Source organism: Pagrus major, chromosome 1 (assembly GCF_040436345.1).
Source record: "Pagrus major chromosome 1, Pma_NU_1.0".
NCBI classification, from domain to species: Eukaryota; Metazoa; Chordata; class Actinopteri; order Spariformes; family Sparidae; genus Pagrus; species Pagrus major.
Window position 1 is genome coordinate 8,682,784 of NC_133215.1, and position 11,826 is coordinate 8,694,609.

The window sequence follows — 11,826 nt, forward strand, 5'->3', positions numbered from 1 at the left end:
GTTTTTGTGCGTGTGTGTGTGCACGTGGGTGTGTGCGTCTGTGCCTGTGTGTGTGTGTGTGTGTCTGCTCATTCCATCCTTGTGAGTGCTCCAAGAATCACTCTCACAAACAGGGTTGTCTGCAGCTCTCTCAGGTCCCTACAAATTACAGATTACATGAAATTGGAAACTGGCATTGTGAAATTCAATCAGTCAGACATTGTGTCTCATATTAAAGTAAATATATTTTGTGGAAAAATATGACATGAAACTGGAGAAGAGTGAGGAAAAAGCAGAACTATGCTTCGATTCTGAAACAGTGTGATAAACGAAGCGGTTGAAGAAAATGTGTCAGTGCCACCTAAAGCTAAGTATTTCTGACGCAGTACCTCCTTATCAATAATGTAATTCAAATGTCACAGGGTGTAGTCTCTGATATTCTGTAGGTCTCTGATATTCTATCGCAGGGATGGACACCATTCCTCGCGCCATATCTCATATAGCTTACTGACATTTCTACAAAACATGTCGTACAACTTTTTCACATACATGTCTATGACCTGACTTTCGTATTAGGAGGTGGAGGGGATGGTGGAAGAGTTACAGGCAAGAAGGCTGGCAAACATGTGAGCACAGTTCGAGACTTCCACTGGATATCCACTGGAAACCACTGGATATTTTTAAGGAGACATCGGGACAGTTTCCAGCTCTGTCTGTGGCAACATAAAGAAGTATTTTAAGCCAAAACAGAATATTTTCCTAAACCTAATCAGAGCATAAGCACAGTGCTGCCACAAGATACAACTGAAACCTGAACCTATACAAACAAAAAGTGTCAGCATAAAGAAATGTAAAGCTTCAACATTGGGGTTTGCAGAGACGTACATTGCTAACATTTATTCTAGCGATCGGGTTGTGAAAGATCTGGGAATTATGACTAATGGAAGCAAAGGAAGAGGTAGTGTGACGTTAAGGATGGGTCAACAAAATGTCTATTAACTACATGACAACCTCTAACCTTTACCAAATACTGGAAAGAACAAGCTTAATAGATTGTCAATTGTTTTGGTACTTATAATAAGTTCATCTTCAATCAGTTCCATCTCATCCTGTTTCCATCTATTACCAGTAATGGGGTGTAAAATTGGAGAGTGCCCTAAAACTAATGGGACAATGAGATCCATGAGTGGCTGGCTGAGCAGCCATCAATTAAAGTGGTGTCAGAATTATTTTTCTATTGCTGTGATTTGTAAGTTTTTAAAACCAAAGACAAATTGTCATCCTGTCGATGGGGCGTCCAATCAGAAAACCCTTTTAGGTATCATTCTTGAGTTTATTTGATTTGGAGGACTTGTTGGCCACACACATACACACCCACACACTCAATATTATAGTGAAAGATGACTCAGCTGATGGTATGACTTTTTTTCTTGGTGACTGAAGCTCCTGCCATCTGTGACCTAATTATAAATCCCCTTTCTAAGACACATAGATCTTTTCCCTCTGCCGTCCTGATCCTAAAAGTTTAACTGGGCCCGCTCATCATTTGTTTACACGTCCAGATGAGGCATGATGACTGTATCATGCAGCACAGCTATATGGAAGCATCAGCATTTGTTATGTTCCTCCACTCATTTATTCAGGTTATGTCTTTACTTCGTCATCTGTCTGGATGTTGTTAATGACATTTTTTTGAGTACTCTTTAGACTCACATTGCATGTTTTGGCTGTGACACAGAAAAGGTTTTATTCATAACGGGGGAAATAATTAAAGAAGCATTCACTGTTAAATTCGCAAAGTTTGAAATTGCATAACTTTCTGAAAATTGTATTATTATCAACATTGTCAATCAATCCAAGACTCATATCACAGTCCATGTTATGTTGACATAACTGTGGTACCAACTCATGAAGATTAAGACTTCAGAAGAAATAAAGTTAGCATGAAGTGAAGTTCACTTGTCTATGGAGTAATGTTTGAGTGGGACCCCATTTTGTTTTGAGGACATGGGCGATACAGTAGACTTTGCTGCCAGTGGCTTCACACTATTCCACTTATCAACGTGTTGCAGTAATGTGCCTAGAAAACAAGCAATGAACAAGTTAAAAGCAGGGAATAAGAAGACTGCAAGCTACTGTGGCAAGCAGGGTTACAATAGATATAAGTTTGAAATTAAAATGAAAAAAATCAGACGTGCAAAGGATTTATGCAGAAAGGAGAAAAGCATTCAAACACGTTTGTTCGGACTCAATGATATACAGCACCTTTAGACTCAGCCTTTGATATTTACCAGTTTTCTTGCAAGACTCGACCTACTCTGCCTCTGATCGGCTCGCGTCCATCGTTGTCTTTTGATGACAGTCTCAAAGGTTTTGTGTTCCTCGTACACTACATCCAACAGGTTTTTTGATGGGAGAAGGCAAGAAAAGCAGTGGAGTTCAACTCGCGCCTTCTTCACGTCTACAAAACTGAATAAATTGGAGAGATTTTTGTGGTCCTGTCCACACAGCCCTTTGTGCCGTGGTAGTCTGCTGGACAACCAAATGGAGGGAGGTCAGTGGGCCACGATTAATTTACTGTTTAATCAAAAGAGACAAGAATTAGCTAGCTAGCATGCTATTTACGTTCAGTGGTTGTCTGGTGTTAATGGAGCTGATACGGCGGATTGTGAGGGGTAGTTTCCACGGTAAACAAACTGACCTCTTCCACACTTGGCCTGATCGCTCTGCCTAGCCCAGAGACAGGGGAAGGAGGACAATGTGTTTACTGGGTAAACTACAGCCCACTATCCGCCATCACAACCGAAAGACGCAAAACTGACATTAACGGAGAGTTAACACTCTGAGTCAAGCTAAAAAACTTCACCAAAGTGATTTCTGGGTCTGAATCTGCAGGCTAACATTTTTTAATATCGTGAACAAGTAAAATAAGCATGCTCAACTTGTTCCACAATCACTAATTAAAATTCGTAGTGGAGCCATATCCATTTCACAAGTCTGATGAGCCAGTCTTTGAGTCGCTCCCCCCTCAACTTCTTTGAAACTCATTTGATAAAAGAATGAGAGCTTCTCATAACTTAATTCAGATTCCATTAAGATTTAATCAAGCCTGAGGGAACGGGAGAAGATAGGACAAAGGAATCTGAGAACTGTGTAGACCTTTTATCTTTTCTATTCCAGGCCTCCCACTATTTATTACGTCCCTATTAGCTAAAGACAACTTTTTAAATCCTCAAACTGAAGTATTTTCAAGAACAGCTGTGTTTTAGGCTCTCCGAACATGTGCGCAAATCCTGGGACGTTTGAGTCGCAGTTACAGGTGACCACAGACAAACTCTTTGCTTTTTTAATGAAACACCAAATGCGCATTGTTTAGTACACATGCCCTCCAATAGCACAGTGCAAAACTGAGACAGAGAGAGAGAGAGAGAGGTAGATGAAAGTAAAGAGAGGAGGAGAGATGAAAGACACGGTCACAGCATAATGGCATTGAGATTTTCTAAGGTACAAAGCAACCTCATCCAATGACATAAATAGGACAGTTTCAACACAGTTTGATGCCTTGAGTGTTGCACCACCTTACTTTCACTGCAAGGACAAGTGTGATTAGCAGCTCGATGTCACAGCAGTTGATGCGGCTCACCACCTTTGCCTCGGACACAGCAGCCTGAGGGTAGATTAGATTTTTGTGTCCATGTGCATGCATTTGCGTATGTGTGAGTGTGTGTTTGTCTCCGTGTGTGTGTTTTATTTCTCTCACCTTTAAAGCTATTTCGGCGCCCTGCTTCAGTCCTATACTCGACAAGGCATGTGCTGGTTTAACAGGCAGTGTTTCAAACTCTCCTGTTATCAAATATTAAAACTGATGCTCCTGTATTTTTCTGTAGCTATTCGCATTACAGTTAATGTGATATAAGCAATGTTTTAAGAGTCAGCTCACCACAAATAACAAACGTTGTCTCTGACCTTTAGAGGTATCTAGACATGCAGTTTCATTTCACTTGGTTTTGAGATAGTATCCAGAGTAGCAAAAACATTGATATTGTAGTTAAGGATCTGTTCTGACAGTTGTTTGCCGTGTTGGATGGAGACTGGAACATCATCTTCCTCTGTCAGAGCCAGAAAAATGTTGACAAGTTAAGATAAAATTGGGCAGTCATCTCTAAGACAAAACAACTATTTAAAAGTACCAGGAGGAGTTTTTGACCAGTGGCGCTGTAGAGCATTTCTTGCATAAACAGGTCCCCATCTTGTTTCTGTCTCATACATGCGCACTCGCACTCACATGCAAGAGAAGAATTTCTGCCAATGGTTCCACGTGATTCCACTGATTTACAGGTGGCAGTAATGCACCTAAATGCACAGCAATGTGGGAGGAAGAGGACTGCTGGCAAGTTAACAAGCAATGGGTTGGATTGCAAGGAATGCAAACAGCACAGAATAAAACATTTCTTTGCAGATGTCTTGTGTGTAAGAAAATTAATTCAGTGCATTTGTTAGGCTTCAAGGTTTTTCTGAGTAACACTACAAACAAGACTTTTTTAAAAGACAAAAAGAAGAAAATCCACAAGGCAGCCTTAGGTGGCGTATTTCTTCGATAAGCGTTCAAAATGCAGTTTTCCTGCAAACGCCACTGAACTGTTGACAAAATGACACTGGAACGGATATCTCATTCAAGACACATTGGTTGGGGCAAAATAGTTGGCAGTTTCAATGTAATTTTTTAAATCCTGTGAGCAACACAAGCAAAACTACATTCACCAGAATTACACATGAAGGTAGAATCAGAAAAGTCATAGGTTATCGCAACACCAGGGCAAATTAAAGGTGCACCATGTAGTTTTGAAAAATAAATGAAAAAGAAAGTTAACATTTACAATATCAATATGGTAATAGAAATGCTTAAATATGTATTTGATGTAGAGTATTTACATCACAAAAACATAAACAAGCTGTCCTCAGAGGGGGAATAAGGTTCAGGAACACTGTTTGAAGCTAGAAAGGAGGCTGGAGAAGTGAAACAGTATGCAATTGTTTTTCACATCTTGATTCAAATTTCTTTCCCAAAACAACATAGTGCACCTTTAAAGCAGAGCAGATCTTCAAAAGTAACTCCACCAATGTTAGTATGTTGAGGAGTACGACTACATGTGTGAAAAAAAGTAGTCTAAAGCCTTTTGTGTCTCCAGAGGAAGCTGTACGTCATCTGATAAGTTGCCTCAAGTGAGGTCACTCAAATCAAATCAATTGTATTCATTTAGCCCAAAATCACAATCACATTGCCTCAGTGGGCTTTACAATCTTTACAGTGAGCGACATCCTTTGTCCTTAGACCCTCGATTCGAGTGAGGAAGAACTTGCCATATTGAGAAAAAAAACCCTTTTAACAGGAGGAATAAAAAGGAAGGAAGAAACCTGTCTTTGAAAAGCAGTCCACTGGTCTAGCGTTGCACTTCTAAAACACTGCTGGACTCAATATGTACAAAGGAACAAAATCGATACAGCAGAAGTTAAAGAGATAAAAAACCTACAAAAAAACAACCACTTAAGCTTCCTCTGGAGCCACAAAAGGCTTTATACTGTTTTTTTCATATATGTAGTAGTACTCTTCAAGACCCATACACAGACTTTAATGTGTAAAACTGGTCCTTTATGGTATGTGAAAAAAATATGTTGATTTTTGAGGGGTTATTTGGGTGAACTGACCCTTTAAATTTCCATCTGAGTGATCTAACCTTGCATGTTTTTTGGGCTTATTTCAGAAAGAAATCTAATTTACCTGGAAAAGTTACTTCCTACCTAAAAGCAACATCACAGAGTTATTATGTGCAAAGAAAACCCTTCACTGTCCTCACCGGTTCATTTTCTGCTTCGTACACAGTACATCTCGTGTTCCCTTCAAATTACCTTGTATGACTGAACACATAAATAACTGGTGTTACTTGTGTATCCTTCCCAGGCCGCAGGCATTGATTGTCAGAAACTCCTGTACATGCTGTATCCGTGTGTGATCCACTGCATTACAAGTAAAGGGTTTGGCAATTTTCTGTGAGCAGCAAATGCAATCAGAACAATTAGCAAAGCAATGAGAAAGAAAGAGATGAGTCTAAACAAAGGAAGTTATCACACAGTCACGTCCTGCAGGGTTAATGTCTTAAGCAGATGTTAGGAACGACCGTGACTAGCAGCTAAATCACTTATGATCTCGTTTCCATGTGATGATTGCACTGCTGCAATCCATCCTTTTTATTTATAACACGTTTTCTAGCCCGAGGCTAAATAACTACTCAACTCTTCCCCTGCAGGGTTCACTCCATCACTGCTCCCTCCGCCTGCCGTCAGAAACGTGATCTCATTGTTGCAAACATCGGTCCTGGTCCCATGCTTTTGATGGCACAAGAGAATACTACACACAGAAAGATGGAGAGTGTAGACCAGGTCAATTTAGCCCCAAGACAAACAATGGCTTTTGCAAGGGCTTAACTCACACTGTCAACTGCAAACTGTGAATCAGGAGCTGTACGTGACAAAAGAATAAAGAATTCCTCCCTGGTGATACAACAGATTATCTGCAGTTTTCAAAGGCTGGTCAAATCGGTTGTTTCTTCCTCCTCGTCCACTACCAGAGAAAAGGTTTGTGATGTCTTGCTCCTGTGCTGTCCTGTATAACAGAGAGCATCCATGCCCATGGTAATAATGTCTCTCTTATCTGCAGACAGATCACATATTCTGTCCCCTGAATGCCTCCTCAAAGGAAGCATGTCTATTTCCACAGGCTCCATTCTTAACGATAATGGTCCAGTGTTCTCATTCACAGAGTGTCTTCTTGTGGGAAGGAGGTCTGCTCTTTGTATGGAGTGCTGGAGTGTGTTGAACTTGCAGGGGAACAAGGAGCTATCACACACGCTGGGACTGGACCTACACCAGTCTGAGATACTGTGGTCGGATCCAGCTCGGCTATCTGAACTGTCTCCGACCTTCTGCCCCAGTCCCTGGCCTCTAGCCAAGCTCAACAGCCTTGGGATTGTAACAATAGACGCAGACGCTGCCACAGCAGCAACAGCAATATGGTTGCGGTCGGCAGAAGTTACTTTGGTGTCTGTAATCACTGAAACAGGAGACGCCACTGCAGCCGAGCTGGAGAATGAGGAGGTGCCGAAGAGAGCGGCAACTTTCTGGTAGTATCGCGTCCGTATCACCTTCGCTGAGCGGTACAGATCCCCTATGAAGCAGTAGCAGATAGGGTTAAGGCTGGAGTTTGTCAGACCCAGCCACTGGGCGAATGGCCGTGTCTGCAGGAGCCAAGATGGTGGCCTTTCATCGCAGTCGATCCAAAGGTCAGCCAAGTAGAGCGGCAGCCAGGACACTGCGAACAGCAGCACCAGGCACACCACCATCTTGGCGATCTTCTGGCGCGTCTTGAGGCGCGAAACGTGCAGCGCTTGGCTGCGAGGATCGAGGTCAGCGAATGTGGATTTCCTCCCTCCCCAAAGCCGCCTGCCGGTTAGGAAGCCTATGGTGAGGTTAAAGGTCACTGGCAGGCAGTAGAGCATCACAAAGAGCAGCACATTGTATCTGTGGAAGAATTAAAAAATGAGATACTGATTTAATTCCCTTCTGAAACTATATTTCTTGCTATAAGCTGGAATCTGTTAAATCCATCTGTGAATGTGGCGAATCATTAAAAGGAGCATTTTTTATGCTGCTGGAGACGCTCCATACTCTTTTATTGTGAGCCGAGGAAGTTTTTAAACTCGTGCTTCATTTGAGATTATGAATTGCAGCCAAAGTATAGTTATCACGGACGCACTGGACTCCTTTGCTCCCGTTTCATCAGCATGATACAAGGATCAATATGACAATATTTCAACCAGCAGCACTGTGTTAGAACTGCCAAGAAAATTAGATTTGAGGGTATCTCTGGATAATCAACGCTATTTATGAACACTTTTCGGCAAAGTGCACACAGTGGAAGTCTCTCTGAGCCAAGTGATGACTCATGATTAAGGGAAACCAAACGGCAATTCTACGAAAAAACAGGATAAAGGCACAAAAGCCCGTATCGACAGCTGTGTTTTAGAGTTTAAAAACCTCACAGGTTTGAATGGTACGTGTGTCCCTGGATCAGAATCAGAATCAAGCCCACTGACATACTAATCAGACTATAAGAACAAGCACAGGCAAACACAAACCGTTTACATGTCGTGTTTCACCTCACCTCAAATGTCACAGAAAGACAGCCTACATTCAACCACTGCTAAACATAATCAAAAGTCTTATTATCAAAAGCAAATATGTCTGGAAAAAGTTGCAACTAACTTTGCTTCAGAGTTTCAGAGAGCTCTTTTTTCATTCATAGCCTCCTCCTATCGCACGAGCTCAGTTGGACATTAAAAGATAAGTAGAACCGAGATCCCAAACTGATTTGAAAAGACTTGACCTGCGGCTGAGCTGTGTCTAGCTGCTACAGTGAAGATCTTGGCTTTAAAAGGGGTGTAAATAAGGCCTTTTCAAATCAGTTCTGGATCTCAGGGCTTGCAGAAATTGGATTATGCCGGACAATTGTTTTATGTTTAAAAACAGATCTCCCTCTATACTGAGGAGAAAGCTGCAACGCTGTGAAGCTCCAGGAATGTTTCTTGGGACTACAAAGCTTCCTCAGCATGTGGGTGAGTAGATAATGACTGAATTTTTATTTTTGGGTGAACGTGTCCTTTAAGAGACAATTACTGCCAACAGAGCTGGACACCACAAAACCTACTGGTGTTGGATGGCCATGAAAGGTAACCATGGCCCAGCCAAAGGCTTACTCTCAGTTTGTGTCAGGAAACTGGTTTCTAAGAGGACAAAAGATCTGATAATGAGCTGGAGAGGGCCGACATAGATTACATCACAGAACCCAGGCTGTCCCTCAGAGTACCTACCCCTGTTTAAGTCGATGCTGTGGCCATGCCTCCTGACAGACCAAGATGGCAAATGTCCCAAAGCTGATCTCCCGTCGCCGGTTCATCACTGCAATAGGAGCGCACATGATCGAAGACACCGTCCACACCACAGCGACGGTCGCCAAGATCCGACGACGGGTAAACATGGAGCGAGCTCGCAGTGGTGAGCGAACACTGTAGTAGCGATTCACACTGATCACCGTCAGCGTTAACACACTGGCTGAGACTGAAATGGCCTGTGTGAAGGGCACGGCTCGGCACAGGAGATCACCGTAGACCCAGGCCTGGTAGATCTCGTTTCCCAGGGTGATGGGCATGCACACACACACCACAGCCAGGTCACACACGGCCAGGTTCACCAGGAGGCTGCGCGTGGCGCTGACGCCAGCTAGCCGGCGGCTGCGCCTGCTAGTCAGGACGCGCAGGGACATCAAATTCCCAACAAATCCCAAAATGAAAGATAAACAGTACATGATGGTCAGAGCGATCGTGCTGGGCTCGTGCAGAGTCCAAAGCAGCATGCTCTCCAGGTCTGCCAGGTCATTGGGCGAGAAGGTGGACAGGGTCAAAGGAAAGGTGGAGGAGGAGGGCTGGGAGTCAAAAGTAGATGCTTGTCGAAATGACGAGGTCGAGGCGGTGGAGAATAAAGGCGAGGAGATGAGGGAGGAGGGCAGCAGAGAGGGCAGAGGCTGATGGAGGGAGGCCGTGGGTGAGCTGAGAGTGGTCGGCAGCATTATGGAGCTGTGAAAGCTGTAGGTGTGGTTGAGTCTTTCCTGAGAGCCATCGTTCTGCAGCAGTGGAGAGAAGCTGGGCTGGACTGAGCTCCAGTCCGACAGCTGGTCCTGGGACAGATCCATGATGCTTTCCCGGTGGGAACAAAGCTACAGCAAGAGAGGCAGTAGAGAGGTGTGAAAATCCCTCGACTGCAAGGCTCACTGTACTGGTTTCCTTTGGTCCTCATTAAAATCCATTCACAGACATGACTGAGGAAAAGCAAAACACCAAAATCAGAATCCAAAAGGGCAGGAAATCCTCACCAAAAGCATCAGGTTCCACCTGACTCCCTCTGCTCTGTGCTGATAAAAATCTGTGTAGACAAATGTAAATCATGGTCCCCCATCTTATGCCACATCCTATGAGTCAGCTGGAGTCATGACGCTGTTCAGCACCGGTCCCAGCGCAGTCCTTATGTAACATATGTGCATTCATTCCTCCGGGGAGTGGCTGCTTGAACCTGATAATCCACCAACAGCTGTTAATAGACTTTCTCACCTTCAAGGAAAGCAAACCTCACACAGACCTCCCTCCTCCTCCTCCTCCTCCCCCCTCCTCCTCTTCCTCCTCCTCCTCACTCACTCTCTCTTCCTCCTCACACCTTTAGTCCATGACAAAGATGCAATCAGATCTGTTTAGAGAAACATCAGAAATATCAGAGGCTGCTCCCACATGCAGCTGTATCAGCAGCAAGTAACACATTCCTGAAGAGAAAAACACTGAAAAGCTTTTAACATCTCCCCATGGTGTGTTTAGATCACAGCCACTCCTAGTTAGGGACATTTAGTAAAGAACAAAGAAAGGAAATCATTTGATGTTTGCTGTGTTTTCTTAAAGAATAAAGACATGTAGCTTCAATATGAATTTTTCATTAATTAAATCACTCTGGGCATAAACATTCTCATTTTGCAGATTACATTTTCCAGCTGGTTTCTTTGTTCACATCACTAAAAAGGGGGTAAGTTGCAATAAAACTTAAAATCATCCCCCCTAAAAACAAAACCTCTCACAAAAAATAACACATTTAAATCCACAAAGGAGCAGCTGTTTGTAAAAAAAAAAAAAATGAAAATATGATCTTACCCTCAAAGCAAATCCAGACACATTTCCGTTATTGTTTACTGACCTTGTGGCTCCTCTTTGATGCTCAGTGGAGATGTTGAAGAGGCAGCCAGGTGCTGACTGAAGATCTGCGCCAAAGAAGATGAAGAAGAAGAAAAACGCTGGCAAAGTTGCTCCGGAATCGCTTACAGCTGGTAAATGCGCCTCATAATCTCAAAAGCCTCTGAGTCTCAAAGCTACAGAGGTTGTTTTTTTTTTTATTATTATTATTTTTTTTTTCGTTGGGAGAAGCTCTTTGTGTTCCCGTCAGCTTTTTCTTTGACACACACTGACTCCTCACATGTCTGCGCTCCTGCCGGCGGGAACAGCGAGCCCCGTCCGCCACTGCAGGACTGGATGGAGAGAGAGAGAGAGAGAGAGAGAGAGAGAGAGAGCCGGGGAGGGAGCAGCTGCTGCACACACACACACACACACGCATGCACACGCACGCACCGCCGCGCACTCAACCGCACAGCACCTGTACCGCTTCCTAAACCCCTGTAATCAATCAAAAGGTTGACGGACACTTCATGTCTCCGCTGCAACCCGAGAAATGGACCTTTGCCTCCTTTTCTATAGACATCCTTAAAAAAACCAAGAGATTAAGTTCTGTCTCCTCTGATTGATTGTGAGACGCAGACGGCTTATTGAACTTGTAGATTATTGTACTGGTTTGACAGGGATGATTTATGACAAGATCAATCAAATACACCAGTTATTATGTACCTGTTTGTCTTTCTTTCTTTCTTTTTTCTTTTTTCTTTCTTTCTTTCTTTCTTTTTTCTTTTTTTGATCAGGCATCAAAAAGTCCAAATTTTGCAGGACAGCCCTAATAGTCGTACTGTAAAAATGCATGAAGAAAAAATGCATGAAGAAAAATAAAAAGCTTTCTATGCCATGTATTGACAATAAATTAAATTGACTTACTACTGCTTTGTACTTTCCCTTTTCTTTGGTTTCCAATAATACTTTTTATTTGAAGGAAGGAGTGTAACGCGCCTCGACCGCTTCACATGCTGCAGCCTGT

General features: G+C 43.0%; 1 protein-coding gene across 1 annotated transcript; it reads right to left on the bottom strand.

The window, feature by feature from the left end:
* Positions 1-3,082: 3,082 nt before the first annotated feature.
* LOC141005320 (QRFP-like peptide receptor) lies at positions 3,083-9,781 on the bottom strand. The gene is made up of 4 exons (XM_073477152.1): positions 8,904-9,781; positions 6,957-7,554; positions 3,563-3,646; positions 3,083-3,088 (listed from the first exon to the last, which is right to left on the bottom strand). The coding sequence occupies exons 1-4, from the start codon at positions 9,779-9,781 to the stop codon at positions 3,083-3,085; spliced, it is 1,566 nt and encodes a 521-aa protein (XP_073333253.1).
* Between the last annotated feature and the right edge of the window lie 2,045 nt (positions 9,782-11,826).